Here is a 20,000-nt window from a genome sequence, read left to right on the forward strand (position 1 = left end):
TATGATCATCTCCCCCTAACCATGATCAAATGTCCCCAGCACTTATCGACTGCCTGTAACACTGATCAACTGTCCCTAGCTATCATCTACTGTCCCTAACTATGATCAAATGTCCCTAGCTATGATCATCTCTTCCTAGCCAACTGTCCCTAGCACTAATCAACTGTCCCTACTTATGACCAACTGTCCCTTAGCCACTCATGAACTGTCCCTACCACTGATCAACTGTCCCTAGCACTTATCAACCGTCCGTAACACTGATCAACTATCCCTAATAATGATCGACTGTCCCCAGCTATGATCAACTGTCCCTAGCTATGATCATCTCTCCCTAGCCATAATAAACTGTCCCTAGCCATGATCGACTGTCCGTAACACTGATCGACTGTCCCTAGCTATGAGCGACTGTCCCCAGCTATGATCAACTGTCCCTAGCTATTATCATCTCTCCCTAGCCATGATCAACTGTCCCTAGCACTTATCAACTGTCCTTAATACTGATCAACTGTCCCTAGCTATGATCTTCTGTCCCTAACTATGATCAACTGTCCCTAGCTATGATCATCTCCCCCTAGCCATGATCAACTGTCCCTAGCAATTATCAACTGTCCTTACTACTGATCAACTGTCCCTAGCTATGATCTTCTGTTCCTAACTATGATCAACTGTCCCTAGCTATGATCATCTCCCCCTACCCATGATCAACTGTCCCTAGCTATTATCATTTCCTTCTAGCCATGATCAACTGTCCGTAACACTGATCAACTGTTCCTAACTATGATCAACTGTCCTTAGCTATGATCATCTCCCCCTAACCATGATCAACTGTCCCTAGCCATGATCAGCTGTCCGTAACACTGATCAACTGTCCCTAGCTATGATTGACTGTCCCTAACTATGATTAACTGTCCTTAGCTATGATCATCTCCCCCTAACCATGATCAAATGTCCCCAGCACTTATCAACTGCCCGTAACACTGATCAACTGTCCCTAGCTATCATCTACTGTCCCTAACTATGATCAAATGTCCCTAGCTATGATCATCTCTTCCTAGCCAACTGTCCCTAGCACTAATCAACTGTCCCTACTTATGACCAACTGTCCCTTAGCCACTCATCAACTGTCCCTACCACTGATCAACTGTCCCTAGCACTTATCAACCGTCTGTAACACCGATCAACTATCCCTAATAATGATCGACCGTCCCCAGCTATGATCAACTGTCCTTAGCTATGATCATCTCTCCCTAGCCATAACAAACTGTCCCTAGCCATGATCGACTGTCCGTAACACTGATCGACTGTCCCTAGCTATGATCGACTGTCTCCAGCTATGATCAACTGTCCCTAGCTATTATCATCTCTCCCTAGCCATGATCAACTGTCCCTAGCACTTATCAACTGTCCTTAATACTGATCAACAGTCCCTAGCTATGATCTTCTGTCCCTAACTATGATCAACTGTCCCTAGGTATGATCATCTCCCCCTAGCCATGATCAACTGTCCCTAGCACTTATCAACTGTCCTTACTACTGATCAACTGGCCCTAGCTATGATCTTCTGTTCCTAACTATGATCAACTGTCCCTAGCTATGATCATCTCCCCCTACCCATGATCAACTGTCCCTAGCCATGATCAACAGTCCGTAACACTGATCGACTGTCCCTAGCTATGATCAACTGTCCCCAGCTATGATCAACTGTCCGTAGCTATTATCATTTCCCCCTAGCCATGATCAACTGTCCCTAGCCATGATCAACTGTCCCTAGCCATGATCAACTGTCCGTAACACTGATCAACTGTCCCTAACTATGATCAACTGTCCTTAGCTATTACCATCTCTCCCTAGCCATGATCAACTGTCCCTAGCACTTATCAACTGGCCTTAATACTGATCAACTTTCCCTACCTGTGATCTTCTGCTCCTAACTATGATCAACTGTCTCTAGCTATGATCATCTCCCCCTAGCCATGATCAACTGTCCCTAGTTATGATCTACTGTCCCCAGCTATGATCAACTGTCCCTAGCTATGATCCTAGCCATAATAAACTGTCCCTAGCCATATTCTACTGTCCATAACACTGATCAACTGTCCCTAGTTATGGTCGACTGTCCCCAGCTATGATCAACTGTCCCTAGCTATTATCATCTCTCCCTAGCCATGACCAACTGTCCCTAGCACTTATCAACTGTCGTTAATACTGATCAACTGTCCCTAGCTATGATGTTCTGTCCCTAACTATGATCAACTGTCCCTAGCTATGATCATCTCCCCTTAGCCATGATCAACTGTCCCTAGCCATAATCAACTGTCCGCAACACTGGTCAACTGTCCCTAGCTATGATCGACTGTCCCCAGCTATGATCAACTGTCCCTAGCTATTATCATCTCTCCCTAGCCATGATCAACTGTCCCTAGCACTTATCAACTGTCCTTAATACTGATCAACTGTCCCTACCTGTGATCCTCTGTCCCTAACTATGATCAACTGTCCCCAGCTATGATCATCTCCCCGTAGCCATGATCAACTGTCCCTAGTTATGATCTACTGTCTCCAGCTATGATCAACTGTCCCTAGCTATGATCCTAGCCATAATAAACTGTCCCTAGCCATAATTTACTGTCCATAACACTGATCAACTGTCCGTAGCTATTGTCGACTGTCCCCAGCTATGATCAACTGTCCCTAGCTATTATCATCTCCCCCTAGCCATGATCAACTGTCCCTAGCCATAATCAACTGTCCGTAACACTGATGAACTGTCCCTAATTCTGATCTACTGTCCCCAGCTATGATCACCTGTCCCTAGCTATGATCATCTCTTCCTAACCATGATCAAATGTCCCCAGCACTTATCATGTGTCCGCAACACTGATCAACTGTCCCTAGATATCATCTACTATCCCTAACTATGATCAACTGTCCCTAGCTATGGTCATCTCTTTCTAGCCATGATCAACTGTCCGTAACTCTGATCAACTGTCCCAGCTATGGTCGACTGTCCCTAACAATGATCAACTGTCCCTAGCCATGATTATCTCTCCCTAGCCATGATCATCTGTCCCTAGCTATGACCAACTGTCCCTACCACTGATCCACTGTTCCTAACACTTATCAACTGTCTCAAGCACTGATCAACCGTTCCTAGCACTGATCAACTGACCCTAGCACTCATCACCTGTTCCTAGCACTGATCAACTGTTCTTACTGAGTTTTCCTATTGGTGAGAGTGACGTTTTTGTTTCTTTTGAAATACAGTTAGGGAGATTTGCACTTATAGTGAAAACTCTCCTGTTGGTCTCAAAACAATTAGGTATTACTTTCGGGTAATGTCGGCAATGGAGTCGCAAAAGGAGGCAGAAAACAGTAAAACGAACAAGATCTAGACGAGTTTAGTGAATGTATTTTGCCACAGAAATCAGAAAATACAACAATTAAAAGAAAGAGTGATTTGACATGGAAGCGGATTTGTCATACGGAAAACGAGACGAGAGAAGTACAGCATATAGTAAATCCTTTATTTACCAAGCTTGTTTGGTCAACATAGCAGGATACAATTCGGATTAAAGTCGCCAACAGTACAGATAAGTGCAACAGGATATTGCTTCAGAAAACAGGGGCAGTTGGTCACATTTACGGACCGACTCTATCAATGTTAGGGAAAGTTGATCAGTGCTAGGGACAATTTATCAGTACTGGGCACAAGTGACCAATGCTAGGGACAGTTAATCAGTGTTCAAACGATTGATCACAGCTAGGGACAGTTAATCAAAGCCTGGAAAGGTTGCCCAATGCTAGGGACGATTGATCAGTGCTAGGAACATTTGATCACTGCTAGGGACTGTTGGTCATAGCTAGGGACAGTTGATCATGGCTAGAGAGAGATAATCATGGCTAGAGACAGTTGATCATAGTTAGGGACAGTCGATCATAGCTGGGACAGTTGATCAGAGTTACGGACAGTTGATCATGGCTAGGGGGAGATGATCATAGCAAGGGACAGTTGATCATAGTTAGGGACAGCAGATCATAGCTAGGGACAGTTGATCAGTATTACGAACAGTTGATAAGTGCGAGGGACAGTCGATCATGGCTAGGGAGAGATGATAATAGCTAGGGACAGTTTATCATAGCTGGGGACAGTCGATCATACCTAGGGACAGTTGATCAGTGTTACGGATGATCATGGTTAGAGACAGTTGATCATGGCTAGGGGGAGATGATCATAGCTAGGGACAGTTGATCATAGTTAGGGACAGAAGATCATAGCTAGGGACAGTTGATAAGTGCTAGGGACAGTTGATCATGGCTAGGGAGAGATGGTAATAGCTATGGACAGTTGATCATAGCTGGGGACAGTCGATCATAGCTAGGGACAGTCGATCATAGCTAGGGACAGTTGATCAGTGTTACGGACAGCTGATCATGGCTAGGGACAGTTGATCATGGCTAGGGGGAGATGATCATAGCTAGGGACAGTTGATCATAGTTAGGGACAGAAGATCATAGCTAGGGACAGTTGATCAGTATTAAGGACAGTTGATCAGTGGTAGGGACGGTTGATCAGTGGCTAAGGGACAGTTGGTCATAAGTAGGGACAGTTGATTAGTGCTAGGGACAGTTGACATGGCTAGGGAGAGATGATCATAGCTAGGGACATTTGATCATAGTTAGGGACAGTTGATCAGTGTTACGGGCAGTTGATAAGTGCTAGGGACATTTAATCATGGTTAGGGGGAGATGATCATAGTTAGGGACAGTTAATCATAGTTAGGGATAGTAGATCATAGCTAGGGACAGTTTATCATAGCTCGGGACAGTTGATCAGTGTTAGGGACAGTTGACATGGCTAGGGAGAGATGATCATAGCTAGGGAGAGATGATCATAGCTGGGGACAGTCGATCATAACTAGGGACAGTTGATCAGTGTTACGGACAGTTGATCATGGCAAGGGAGAGATGATCATAGCTAGGGACAGTTGATCATAGTTAGGGACAGAAGATCATAGGTAGGGACAGTTGATCAGTGTTACGGACAGCTGATCATGGCTAGGGAGAGATGATCATAGCTAGGGACAGTTGATCAGTGTTACGGACAGTTGATTATGGCTAGGGACAGTTGATCATGGCTAGGGGGAGATGATCATATCTAGGGACAGTTGATCGTAGTTAGGGACAGTAGATCATAACTAGGGACAATTGATCCGTGTTAGGGACAATTGATCAGTGCTAGGGTTAGTTGATCCGTGCTAGGGACAATTGATCAGTGCTAGGGACAGTTGTTCAGTGCTAGGGACAGTCGCTCGGTGCTAAAGACAAGTGGTCAGTGCTAGGGACAGTTGAACAGTGCTGGGGACAGTTTATCTGTGCTAGGGACAGTTGATCCGTGCTAAGGCCAATTGATCAGTGCTAGGGACAGTTGACCAGTGCTAAGGACAGGTGATCCGTGCTAGGGACAATTGATCAGTGCTAGGGACAGTTGTTCAGTGCTAGGGACAGTCGCTCGGTGCTAAAGACAAGTGGTCAGTGCTAGGGACAGTTGAACAGTGCTGGGGACAGTTTATCTGCGCTAGGGACAGTTGATCCGTGCTAAGGCCAATTGATCAGTGCTAGGGACAGTTGATCAGTGCTAAGGACAGGTGATCCGTGCTAGGGCCAATTGATCAGTGCTAGGGACAATTGAACAGTGCGAGGAACAGTTGATAAGTGCTAGGAACAGATGATCAGTGGTAGGGACAGTTGATGAGTGGTAGGGACAATTGGTCACGGCTAGGGAGAGATAATCATAGCTAGGGACAATTGATCATAGCTAGGGACAGTTGATCAGTGTTATGGACAGTTGATTATGGCTAGGGACAGTTGATCATGGCTAGGGGGATATGATCATAGCTAGGGATAGTTGATCATAGTTAGGAACAGTAGATCATATCTGGGGACAGTTGATCCGTGTTAGGGACAATTGATCAGTGCTAAGGACAGTTGATCAGTGCTAGGGACAATTGATCAGTGCAAGGGACAGTTGATCAGTGCTAGGGACAATTGAACGGTGCTTAGGACAGGTGATCAGTGCTAGGAACAGTTGATCAGGGATAGGGACAGGTGATAAGTTGTAGGGACAGTTGATCATAGATAGGGACAGTGGTATGTACAGTTGATCAGTAGTAATACGTACTTGGCGATATGGACGACTATATGCTAGGCGACTATATGGCATACTGGCACGAGGTATATACCCAAATTAACTTCCGTTTGAAATTGAAGTCTTCACGAGGCACGAGGAAACAATCATGCCGAGAGTGAAACCGGGATTGTTGTTGCTGCTCATTCTGCTTTTATGCCGTGCAAAGTTGGTTTATGGATCTCAGGCAGTGCCTAAATTTGATGAGTCGAAGGTTGAAAGCTGGGTCGTTGAAAGGAGATCTTCCACGCCGCCGCCGCGGCAGCAGCTGCCGGATTCATTTGTTGTCAACATGAAGGAAAGTTACACTTGTTATCATGAATGGTGCAATCACAGATTTAACGCAGGGTACGGTTACGACTCATGCAAGTGTATTTGTAGTAATCCGGGATTCCCTTCATTTCTTCCATCGATGCGAAGGTGTATCAATGCTAGTGTAGCAGCCAGTTTTGCAGGTAATTCACTTACATGTAGATGGGTTAGTTTCATTTTTACTACCCAAACTCATTCACGAGGTCAACTACCAGCCACAAGATGTATACCACATCACGTGCATGTGTTTGGATACCCAATGAAAAACGATGTACATGTACCACTCTCCAGTGGAAGTGGTAAAGCTGTATATACCACTAAAATATATATGCACAATGACAACTTGCACAAAATCAATGAATATTTATTACTCAGAAGTAACCTTACTTCTTGAATGAACTTCAACAGCAACTAGTTGAGACTGCATGCAGACATCTCGGTACTGCATTATCAACACTTTTCTTCTCATCCTCCACACTTTTTGCCTGCCGAAATCTCTTGAAGGACCTTGTTGTGGTATACATGTACATCCTCACTGAATGGCAACTTCTAAATACTGGCAACTCCAGCAACTTTCACATATCTCAGAATAAATTAAATCGCACCATAAATGCAAATTAGTCAAGCTGGTAAAAAAACATCGTTGATATTGAATTATCGAGAAGGGAATGTTAGACAGCAAACAATTCTAATTGGAAGTCTTTGTTTTTCATTTCTTTAAGAGTGATCATGAGAAGTTATTTCCAAAACTTGTGCTTCTTGTTTCATTGGGGTATCCAAACACCTCAAAGCAATTAAAGCACTTGGCCTACGGCCTCCTGCTTTCATTTGTTTCTCAGTGTGAAATGGATACCCCGATGAAACACTCGCTCTCGTTTTGGAAATAGTACATCCAGTGTCACTGTAGGCTAATAAGTTTAGTGCATAAAATGTGAATGAGGCGATTCAAAACCATTGTATTATCTAAATCGTGTTTTTAATTTCTCACCTTTGCTAATAGCAAAGATATCATATACATTACTTATTAGTGCCAAACAGAGCCTCATTGGCTGTCGAAACAAAGGGTCTTTTGTTTCTTTGGCGGGCACATTTGAATAACAAAAGCAATGTTTGTAAACAGATGTCATCCCTATAAGCTAAGATCTTGTACTTTAATACTGCAAATAAGAAAAGAATAATTATATATCAACATGGGGTCAACTCTATCTTGGTTTCACCTTGGTAAACTGCAGTGTGAACAACTACATGTATAAAACTGGATGAAGGGGATACACAGAATCCTCTTTTAAAACAAGCCATAATTAAGTTAATGCTGATCATCACGGTTATAATTAACCTTGCTTGAGCTGCAACGAAAGGAAAGTCTGAAAAATTCAGGCTTGACCAGGATTCAAACCCAGTCCTCTGTGATGCCAGTGCCGTGCTATACCAGTTGAGCTGCTATCGAGCAATATCGGAACTGGTCGTTTTGTAAGTTCATATTGAGTCTGTAGGGGATATACTAATTAGATATGATGAAAGTTAATATATAAAAGCCATGCACTGTATATATTTGAACTGTGAAGAGAATCAAGTTAATGCTGATCATCCTGATCATGGGGTAGTGGGGCGGCAGAAGGGTCTGTAAACATTTTTAATATCATCACGTTTGTGGACACTGGGCATCTTTTCTAATAAGCTTGTGGCTGTGCGAAGTGAGCGAAGCAAAAAGATTAGCTAAAACATTTCCACCACTGAAAACACCGAGAGTTCCTTGATGTTGACACGTTTAAAAAAGGAATGCAAAGTATCTTGGAGCCAATACATGATAGGTTTTTTTTTTGCAAAATCGGCAGGAATTTGAAGGATGAACTGATAAAGGCTAATTGTCCATTTGACATCTTGACAACTTTAATCCAATTTTGACAAAAGTGGGCAGAAGAGACAATTGAAAGTAAAGCTTACAGGCTCTCCTGCTACACCACTATCCCAGTCTTTTTCTTGCTCTTGCCAAAGTTTCGCTTATCCCGACCCACTGAGAACCTGGAAAAGGCTAGGCCGAAACTGCCCCAAATTATTTACACTAAAGCAAATCATAAGCTTGGAATCGAAACTAATGTGTTGTTGAAAAATTTCTATGACAGCTATTACTGCATATATATAGGACTCTTTGCTAATTCAGGGCTGTCCCCTTTTTTTCTACTTTTACCATCATCTGACTGACCCATACTTTTGAGTTTTCAAAAACAAAAAAGAATGTTATGGGGAAGGGAATGATGTGGTAAAACATGTTTCAACTTTAGGCCGAATTAGGCCTACATAATTAGGCCTAAGGTTAGCTTTTATGAATGTTTAGGATACTTCCTGTATTGGTAAAACAATGACTTGTGATCTGTGACCTGTGTTTATTGCTGAAGGAATGACTTTTTCCTTATTTGTAACAAGCTGTTCACTTTTCTTTTAGGTTGCCAACATTATTTTAACAGTAGTGCACTTTTGGGTGAATCTGTTGACTTGACTAGAGAAAAACCAAATAATGACCGAACATTTAAATTTCATAAGGATAAAGGGGAAACCTGCAACCTGACTGGAAGTTACTTCCACGATTATGACGGCTTTCAGAGCTGCTGGCGACATGTTACTGAGGGGCTGTTTAAACTTGACATGAAAGGCAGTCAGTACTTAGTAAAGGTGAATTATTTTTACCCAGTACATGTATATTAATTATTCTGGATTTGTGCTAATTATAACTTGAATGGTATTCACTCAACAAAATTAATTTAAATTTGCTCATTTACATGTGTTATCTTGAGCATTAACTAGTGTTAACACAATCCTTACATGTACATATACATGTATTCTAAATAACGGACTGTCGTTTGAAGAAGGCATTCTGCACGCCTTGGTGGAAACCCTGGACTCCGCTAATCCAGAATTTCACCCTGGGATTTATGTATTGCCATTGAGACCCTCCTCATGTATCCTGTGTTTACGTGTGCTGCAGAGAGAAGCTTCAGCAGCATGAAGAGACTTAAGACGCCACTTTAAAACGTTATGTTGGATGCAAGGATGTCCTGGCTATCTGTGATACATGTTCATAAACACAAGGAAATCGACTTTAATGAGGCTTTTTCTGAAGATTAGCTCTGTAATGGAAAACCATCACAATTTCTATGAAAATTGACCACAGTTTAATATATTCTTACATAGTCTTAGACTTAAGTTTTATAGTTCTTGAAGATGACTAGATGGGCAGATTGATTGTTTTGTGTACATTTGTACAAAATGTAAGAAGTGCGCACAGAAATGAAAGTTAACTGGGCCACAGTTACGTCAACGTAGGTGATTTTACATTTGTCACACAGTGATAAAAAAATCACTTATTTGTACATAAAAGTCTGAGACACTACAAGCTTGTTGGCTTATAAATAATCAGCAATTTTCTTAGAGTGCTGTAGTCGCTGAACCGAAAAATGCGACAAAAAATGTTACGACTTTAAAATAAGTTTGTATTTCATAATTATTAACAAAAAACCCTTGGCTAGGCTTACAACGTAACCTTGCCTTTAATCAAGTCACCTGAAAAAGATTTGGGAATTGGGCGTAGGGGCAGGGGCAGATTTGGGAAATTGTGCGTATACGTCTAGAACAATCCTGGCTACGCTCCTGTGTACATTGTAATAATAATTTATACTGTCCATAGAGCTCTCATCAGAACTTTGAACAGCCATTGCGAGACTACTGTATTTTTAGTCATTAACACTGCAAAAATTATTGATTGACAAGCTGATCTACTGACAGAGGCAGTTTTACACAACGTTAACGCTTACAAGGCTACTGTAAGTGAGACCAGCATTACGGGACAATTGGTTTCAACTGAGAACCCCACGCTTGAGTACAGTAAGCTTGTTAGTACAGTAAGTAATTTATAAAGCAGAAGCACATGACTTTAAAGCATGTATTAACTTCCCACTCTTTCCTTTTAATGTACGTTATATCCAAGTAAGGAATTTTTAAACTAAAAAAAAAACAAAAAAAAAAAACCCAGCTCTGAACCAGAATTAAATGCTTCAAGGTCACGAACTTCTGATTTGAAGGCATTCAGCGGTTGTCACATTTTTCTCTGACTTTTTAAACTTTTTTCTTGAAAAAATGATATTGGTTTAATTTAAACAGTGGCAACCAGACATCAACAACAGCCTTTCTGGCAGGATCATACGTTTGACCATCACATGCAATGCTTCTGTACCTTTGACTCGCTGCTTTCTTTTCAAAGCATTAGGATCAGTTACCTGTGAGTACATAACAATAATTAAATTTATTGAGCTTTTTTTTACTGCAAAAAAGCTTCAAGTAACTTAACTATGGCTGATTTCTTGGTCTGTAATTTCAGTGTCTTTGTTTGTAAAACTAACTCAGGGCCCGTGGAGATCAGAGAGGGGCTGGGAGGGCTGTAGCCCCCACCCCCCCCCCCCACTTTTATTCTACAATATTGTTTTTTCCTAAACCTTCCCCCCTACTCCCCTCACACCTCTGTGATGCTTACCAAAACCTCGCCTCCCCCTCTATTTTCAAACATACTGTATTTGACAGCCCTGTAACTCAATCAAGCAATCAATCAGTCAAGTTTATTTAATGTCTAAATGGCTAAATTCATGGTGACTGGCTCAGCAAACTGGTTTTCAAAAATTTGGTTTTATCAACGGAGTTGATAATGCAAATTGGCCACCGTACAGAGATTCTAAAAGCTGACGTTTCGAGCGTTAGCCCTTCGTCAGAGCGAATCGAGGGATTATGGGTTACGTGTAGTTTTACACGTAACCCATAATCCCTCGATTCGCTCTGATGAGGGGCTAACGCTCGAAACGTCAGCTTCTAGAATCTCTGTACGGTGGCCAATTTACATTATCAACTCCGTTGATAAAACCAAATTTTTGTATACTACTTCCCCACCGACGCAGCACCACAGTTTCTTTAGAAACTACCCCTTCAAACTGGTTTTCAGACATGCTGTGTAACAATTACAAGGTTTAAAATTAATGTTAAAAACAACTGATTAGTTAACTGTACTGTAATTTATAATAAAATTATTTAACTGCGGAAGATAGGACTTGACAGGCTTTGCATCCTTTTTTAATTTTCCAATGTTTCATATGAGAGTTGTTTGTCTTTGGTTATTTGAATTGTTGCAGATATAAATGCCACTTCAAGTTCTTCAGTTTGTCCGAGCTTACCAAATTTGCCTTCACCAGTGTTATCGTCATCATCATCAACGTCTTTGCAATTGTCACCGTCACCATCACAGTCATTATTATCATCACCATCACCGCCACCATCATCATTATCGTCATTGCTTTTACCACTAGCAAAATCATCAATAGCATCAACGCCATTAGCACAATTGTCATCAACACTGGCCTTTGTGATATCTTCAAGCACTGGGATACTGTTGCCAGAGTTGACATCATCCTATGCAGGAACACAAAGCAAAGCTGTTATTATGATGTCCTCAATAGATCCATCATGGGTGAGTGTCTACCATACACGGGCACCTTTTTAGTGCCCAGTCTGACAGTACATCCTAGACATTGTAATCTATATGTTCACATTGAAATGTTGTAAAGCATTTCAACTAATAGCAAACACCTGTTGATAACTTAATAATGAAGAGTAAGATGGATGAAGCACAATGTGGAGTAAAGAATTCATCTTAAACAGATTTCCTTGAAAAAGAGACACCTCTTTTTGGGACACAATGCCAATGAATGCTTCAGACAGATATTTCCCCAGTGCATGTCATTGACAAAGTTCTCTCTCAAGCACATTTTCTGTTAGGACAGGAAACTCTGTAAGCCACACTTCTTTTGCCACAGACATACTGTACCCTAAATGTAAATGCCAGAGGTTTTTTCTCTCTTAGAGCGAGGGAATAGCGAGTCACGAAGTGGCAAGGAAAACCTCTGGTTCGAACCGTTGAGTTGTTTGAGAAAGCCAGTCCAATGGGATACTGTTTCGAACTCCCAGAGTCAGATTTTGACCCTAGTGATTTGATTGGTTCCAGGAACTGGTCAGTTCTAACAAGTACTCTGATTGGTTTAGCAACGGAAAGTGGTTTAAACAGGTTTTCAGCTGCTATCAAACAAGAGATTACAAGTCTTCTTGCAGCAAACGCTGCAAACTACGTTTCCGGGAATCGAGGTATTGAAGCCAGAACAAGTTCAGGGAATTCCACAGTTTATTTTTGAAAACGCAGATTTTGTATTTGCTGTGCTTCTGACTGGCTTCGGGAAATCACTTATCTTTCAAGTCATTCTTGGAGTGTGCTCTCGTTTGGCTTCTCACAGTTTTGTATGGAGTTAATATACATGTATGTCCACCAGAATTGACATCCAAGTTTGAAATAGCCCATTTTGGGGAAACAAAGATGCTGATTGGTAGGTTATGTCACGCATCATTATTACTGATTTTGGCACCCATGGTTTCGGGGTCAACTCTTGGCTTAATTGGGATCAGAAGTTTGACTGATGGAAGCCAAAACGCAGTTTGGCGTTTGCCACTTGAAGATGAGATTGCACAGAATTATAAAAATCGCATAAAACTGTTGATGATCAACCACCAATTTGAAAGCTTTCATTTAATTTTTGAACTTTTCCATTTGTCTTTTGCTTTTGTAGCAAAATAATCAACCTCAAGCCATGCTCTGATCAACCACTTTTGACAAGTTGCGTTTATCCCTGCCAATTACTGGTGGATTACACATACAAACCCGGCAATACACTTCAGTTGTAATTATTGTTATTTTTCTGTTTTGTGCTCTATGTGAGTGCTGTGGAGCATGAATCATAAACAAAGTAACATGACCTAGCTTGTGTGCAAAAAACCAGTTTAGCTGAGTTTCTGAACATGTGAGTTTCTTCAATGTCAATCAAACCGGGCATGTAAGTGAGGTTCTCAACGGTTCGAACCAGAGGTTTTTTCACACTGCTTCGCAACTCGCTATTCCATTGTTCTATGAGAGAAAAAACCTCTGGCATCCAGGGTACCACAGACATACCTCTAATTAAAAGCACAATCCTGTCACCACAGACACTGTACCTGTATCTCAGACGTATGCATACTACTGTTATTGTAGACTCTTCCCTAAAGAACACTCTACTTGTCACAGACATTTGCCTGTTAAAAGCACACTTGTCACCGCTGACACCTTTTCAAAGGACACTTTTGTCAATACAGATGCCTATTGAAAGCTTACTATTCTTGCTACAGACATCTCTCTCAAGTACCCTCCTGTCAATGGCATGACTATTCTGGGGATGGGACCCTCCTGTCAATGGCATGACTATTCTGGGGGTGGGGGGTAGGGGGTGAGGGGTGAATGTAAGGGGTTGGGGGTGGGGGTGAAGGGTACTATAACAAGGTAGGGACGGAGGCAGTGTGGCCCAGTGGTTAGGGCGGTTGCCTTGAGATCCGGACATGGATCCCGGGTTCAAGACTGGCTCTGACCACTCGTTGAATTTGATCCTGGTAGTCCCTGGTTCAACTTCTCAGCTGCACTTGTAAATAGCCAACTGGTTTGCCTCCGGCCAGTTGGGATTCTTAACAGTTGTTGTTGTTGTTCTGTTCCGTCATTTCGTTAACTGTGTTTCATTGGCCCTGCAAAGCCCCTATGGGGAGCGGTCAATTAAGTACATATTGTATTGTAGGGGATGAAGGGTACATTAGCTGAAACAACCCAAACCTTTACAAAAATGCTAACCTTAGGCCTAAACACATGGCATCTGACAGGATGCGGCGATGCGGATCCGCATAATTCCCTAAAATCCGCATCCTCCGCATAATTACGATATTTTCAGCATAAAACTGAAGAAATGCCTGATATTAGTGATAAAGCAGCTGCTTACCACCCTCACAGACACAAAAGCCAAAGAGATTGACTATTTTGAATCGCTTATTTTCCTGATCATTGAAGAAAACACGCCATTTCGTTCGCAAGATGAAAGTTCGTAAGCAGTTTCATCTTTCTAAATCATTATTTTATACTCCCTAATACAGTATACGTAGGCAACTCTTTAGACACACTGTTGTCACCACAGACCTTTGTCTAAAGCACACCCCTGTCACCACATACATTGTATATTTCCAAACCACACCCTACGTAGTCTCCACTATGGTCACCAGAGAGATTCATTTAAAGGGCACACCTGTCACAACAGACTTTTCTCTCAATCACTGTTCTGCCCTATTTTTTGTCAGATAAACCCACCAGAGCCATCTAGTTCTACTGAAGGTACCATTGAACCAGGCAGTCAGGAAGCTCAAACTGAGAAAGTTGGCATTGGGGTACTGATTGGGGCTGCAGTTGGTGGTGCCTCATTTTTTGCAGCTGTAGTCATGATCATCTTAATTTCTCGGAAACGGAGAAAGTTGCCTGGGTATGTTGATTTATCTCATCTAAGCTGTGTCACAAGGGTAAAAAAAAAATAATAGCATTTATTGCGACCTAATATGTTGTAATGTGTTGTTGTAACAACTTGATGTCAATATGCTTTAAGAATAATTGTTAGTTTTGTATTCTAATGGTTGAAGTGGAACAAGCATGATATGGAGGCTAATGTGGGGGAACCATCTTTTTCATCCTCCTCCTCCTTCTCATCATCATCATTATCATCATCATCATCATCATCATCATCATACACCTGTAGATGTACCAGTCTAACCATGAAAGTGCAAAGCTGGCCTATTATTGCAGTTCATACATGTACGCAAGGGCGGATCTAGGGGAGGTGCACTGGGTGCACGTGCACCCCCCTCGGTTACCAAAAAAAAAACGTTTTAGTTAAAAATTCTAAAATTTACAAACAAAATAAAAAACCTAAATAACAGACAGCGGTCCATTGTGCCTTAAAACCGCTAGTTTTCGAAGTTTTTGGGCTTCCTGTGCATTTCCGGCTGACATGTGGACCCCCCTAGCCAAAATCCTAGATCCGCCCTTGTGTACGTCTAGTAATACATTAATTATTGTTGATGCATGATGAGAATGTTATTTGTTCATATAATTTTTTACAATTTTCTTTTTAGGAAAAGTACGGAGGAGGTGAAGAAGCAAGGTACAGTTTGTTAGCCTGGCATGCATAGCAGAAGGGATTGTTGGCACGGGAGGGAAATAATAAGTGGCAAAGCCGCATGGAGAATGGGAAGGGGAGCTGTGCGCTGTGCCCCCCCCCCCCCCCCCCCTCCCCACAATCTCTGCGTGACTTCGCCACTCGTTATCTGCCTTCTGCGTCAACAATCCCATCAGCTATGCAGGCTAACAGTTGGTAAGAGAACAAACTGATCTGACACCTGTAGTACTGAAGTGTTTAATTTGTTCTCTTATTTTCCATGTCAGTGGGGAATCCTGTGTATGGTATTTCAGGGGACGAATTTCAAATGGAAAAACCCCAGGAGCATGCACAGCAAAGATACCAAGATACTCCAAGCAATGGTGAGCAGAGTTTTATTTTATAATATCATCATAGGGGTGCAAGGATAGCACAGTGGTGAGAACACTCGCCTCCCACCAGTGTGGCCCTGGTTTGATTCCCAGACTCAGTGACATATGTGGGTTGAGTTGGATAGTTCTCTACTCTGCACAGAGAGGTTTTTCTCCGGGTACTCCGGTTTTCCACTTTCCTCAAAAACCAACATAAATGTTGATTTGATTAATGTGTTGATTTATTGTTTTCAGTTTACAGTGTCCCCAATTAGTGCTTCAGCGCTAGAACAACTAGACATCTAAATAAAGTTCCTTTCCTTTCATCGTCATTGTCATCATTATTATCTTATCTCTGTAAGTTTACTCTAACCACTCAGTAGAATTTGTTTGAAGGGGCAGATTGGTCCAAAAGAAGGAGAGTCCCTGCACCAGTGATGTGTGAGCAATTTTAAAGCCCCTGGGTAGTTCTCCTTCAGGCTCCAGTTTTTCAAAGGCCAGATAACTTTATCCAGTGGATATAATTATAATTATGTAATTGCCAGCTGGGGGCGTATAACGTAATATGTGACCGAGGTCTTGAAAATGCTGCCCAATGCTACAGGCTGAGGGCAGTTTTTTCAAGACTGAGGTCACAGTTTTTTGCTATACGGCCCGACTCTTAGCTGGTTTATTTTTTCCCTCTCTCTCCCTTCCTCTCTGAAATCACTTTTTTAATTGTGGAAAGCATTACCGTGACCGTGGGCAGAGATAGGAAAATCAGGACTGTGGTAAGGACTACATGTAATCAGATTGCAGGATTCATTACCGTGCCCTCTTAGAAAAAAATAAAAGTCGTTATCCTTCAGTTTCGATCTCTGCAAAGATTTGATTCATCATCATGTTGCCCTGGTAACTGTGAACATGCACACGCTTAGCACATCATGTAGTTATAAGGTCTTGACCAATGTTCAATGTGAACTATATTTTATGCTCTGGATAGTGATGTATCTGTTGCAGGTCATTTTGTTCCTTAGGTTAAACTGCAACCAAACTAGGTCATTTTGTTTCAACCTAGGTCAACCTGTTTCAATCTACAGTTGTGGGTCATTTTGGGGGCAAAACACAGGTCACAGGTCGCTTTTTTACCAAATGATACAGAAACAACCCTAAACGTTTACAAAATTAATGCTAACGTTATGCCTAAAAACTTTTGTTTAGGCCTAATCTGGCTTGAGGCTACAATAGCTTTGATGAGAGTTTAGGATACTATCTGTATTCAAACAATGACCTTTGACCTGTGTTTTGCACCTGCTCCACATTGACCTACAATCCTGGTCAAAACTGTTGGGACGGTTCGCGCTTTTCCCCCTCCCCCATTACAATGTTGATTTTTCACGGTCTCCGAAATCAAGATCCGTTCATCAATTTCTCACATGTTTCAACATTGTGTGGGGGAAAGGGGCGTGTGAAAAAGGCAGCCAAAGGAGAACATGTGTTGCTCATAATAACGATGGAAACATGTGCAGTAAATTCTCTACTTTTCGCCCAAAATTTGATGAGTGTCCCAAAGTCTTTTGACCCGGATTGTAGGTTGAAACAACTTGATCTAGTTTGGTTGCAAATGAACCTATAAGGAACAAAATGACCAGCAACATATCCACTAGGTAATTTTATCTGGGCTTTGAACAACTGGGTGCGGTTTTCACATAATTATTAATCACATCAAGATGGGTTTCAATAGGATTGTTGGCGGTTGCTTTGGGTAGAGTAATGAGTCTTTCTGCATGCAGGCACCAGAAAGCACGATTGTATTTTTGGTCACTTGGGATTAGTCTTTATTTGGAGTTGTTTTGTTTTCTGCCTTTGGTTTCTTTTGTTTTATGTTATGTCTGCTCCAGTACCTGCAGAAGCAACCAGGGTAACCAGCTATTGTCATTGTCAAAATGGGTTTTAATTTTAGGATTGAAAGTTTTATTATCAGCTGTCTTTAACCACTTCAGTTTAGGGGGAGAAGACTAGTAGCTGACTTCTCTGATCACAGGGGCACCCAACGATAATTTTCGGTAAAATGTGTGTTCGGGAGAGTCAAACTGTTGTAAGAATTTGGGTTCTACATTGCCAAACAGCTTTACTAAAACAGCACCTAAAAGATTTGCAGCAAGGGAAAAGAAAGTAGTCCCTTACGTTTTCGGAAAGGATATTTTTACAATTTTTGGCACTTAAAAAGGTCACCTAGCAGATTCTGATGAGCTAATTGTACGCTGGGAAGTTTTTAGAAGTTAACGTCCAGCTAGCAATTCCTGGAATGAAGATATCATTCCCTAAAATTTTCGGACACTTCAATTTTCAGCTAAGATATCCGAACACATCAAATTCTTCTAGCTGATAAAAAAAATCTCTTTAGACAGTCTTTAAAAGCTACAAGGACCCTAGAAATAATTATCTCTCAATGGCTTTTGCTTAATTTACTTGTTGGGTGCTCTTGTGATCAGTGAAGTAGCTAATGCTTTTCGTCGGCTGTCAATACTATGGAAACCACCGATCTGTGGATTGGTCCCGAATTATTGAGTGACTGCCCCACCCACTTCAATTAAGCATTTTGATGAAATTCCTTTCCCACGGTGTGAGCAGTAGCAAGCTTTCGCCGTCAAGGTGTACTGGAACAACCACAACAAATGGAAAGATATGTTTTCAAAATAATGAGTCCCGGAGAGAGATGGATAAAAATAATTGTTTTTGTCTGGCAAAGAGGTTGCAAGTGCAACTATGGACTCGCTGTTACTTCGAGTGTAAGTTTTGTTTCCTGGCCTAAAAAGTAGCATCAAACACATCATCATCAGCCATAGTGAGTGCAACATTAAAATTTTTACAAGACAATTTATCAATTTATCAATACAATGATTCTTTGTAGATTAAACTAGCATATAAATTCAAACTGACATATACCGGTAATTATTTTTATAGAAAACACAACTGACATAATGGTAAAAGTAAGACAGTGTAATGCTAAACTAACATGATCAACTTATTTGTTGAATTTGGGTTTCAACCACTCAATTGAGTGGGATGATGGTGGTAGAGAGTGCTAGGTGGATCACTGGTGGATGATTATGATGACTAATTAAAACCCTCGTTTATTGACCAAATTCCAAAATGACCACCAACAATGTTTCTTTTGTCTTAAATTGCGTTAATTAGCCAAACTAGCGTCGTTTTACAGCCCAAATTCTTTCAATTTTACACGTGTTAACAACGATGGCTAGTTTGGTTAATTAACTTGTTTACAAAAGAATAAGTAATTTGTTGGCGGCCATTTTTTGCATTCAGCCAATAACAATTATTTAATAATACATGTAATATAGAAGCTTACATACAGTGTAGCCGAGCAGAAGGGTTTGACTACAGTATCTTCCTACTGTAGGAAGACTGCAAATTATTATAGGGTATTCTTACAAATCAATTGCCGTAATATTATACATACGGTAACACAATTATTGTACTTTCATATAGTCATATAATACGCATGAGGCACATGCATACTTGAAATATTCATGTTCATGTGCATACACATACAGGTGTACATGTATGTAGAGACTTGTAAGAAAGACTTGTTAGAGAGAGATTAGATGATGCATTAGCTACAGCATTAGCTACAGCCTTTTTCCACAAAACCAAGACAAAGGAACACTTTAAAATTACTAATCAAAAATACCAAGATCAGAAACCTTTGACTTCAGCTCCCATCTCCTCACTATAGCAACATGGATGTGTAGTGTGAGGTACAGTATGACTAACAGGTTCATGTTTTGTCTTTCCCTGCTAGGGCAAAGCAACTGTGTAGCAGTCTATAGCAACCCTGACAGTAATTATGACAGTTATTGTGCTCTGTACCAAACCCTGGAAGAGCAGGCACCTGGATCCCCTGTGTATCTGAGTTTGGAAAAGGAGATTCCTGGGTCCCCAATGTATCAGAGTTTGAATCAAGGCCAGGAAAAACCATCCGGCACTACAGGACTTGGTGTAAAAAGAGTCGGTCCCGAGCAGTCAACATCACCAAATCCAAAGTCCAGT

The 20,000-nt window shown here is 41.4% G+C and overlaps 2 protein-coding genes across 4 annotated transcripts in view; both read left to right on the top strand.

Annotated features, from left to right (window-relative positions):
* The window catches only part of LOC138011635 (uncharacterized), a 95,814-nt gene that overhangs the window by 29,772 nt on the left and 46,042 nt on the right, over positions 1-20,000 (top strand). The gene's annotated exons all lie outside the window — the stretch shown is intronic.
* LOC138011634 (uncharacterized) overlaps positions 6,270-20,000 on the top strand; it is an 18,025-nt gene continuing 4,294 nt past the window's right edge. The window contains exons 1-8 of one of the 2 annotated variants that reach the window (XM_068858740.1): positions 6,270-6,639; positions 8,940-9,166; positions 10,652-10,769; positions 11,668-12,002; positions 14,729-14,907; positions 15,554-15,582; positions 15,864-15,959; positions 19,753-20,000. The exon at positions 19,753-20,000 is cut by the window's right edge and continues 4,294 nt beyond it. In XM_068858740.1, coding sequence (XP_068714841.1) covers positions 6,294-6,639; positions 8,940-9,166; positions 10,652-10,769; positions 11,668-12,002; positions 14,729-14,907; positions 15,554-15,582; positions 15,864-15,959; positions 19,753-20,000 — 1,578 coding nt within the window. In that variant the 5' untranslated portion in view covers positions 6,270-6,293. The remainder of the gene's footprint in view (positions 6,640-8,939; positions 9,167-10,651; positions 10,770-11,667; positions 12,003-14,728; positions 14,908-15,553; positions 15,583-15,863; positions 15,960-19,752) is intronic. The other variant, XM_068858741.1, reaches the window with a different exon arrangement.

The sequence above is a fragment of the Montipora foliosa genome, chromosome 7 (genome assembly GCF_036669935.1).
Source record: "Montipora foliosa isolate CH-2021 chromosome 7, ASM3666993v2, whole genome shotgun sequence".
NCBI lineage: Eukaryota > Metazoa > Cnidaria > Anthozoa > Scleractinia > Acroporidae > Montipora > Montipora foliosa.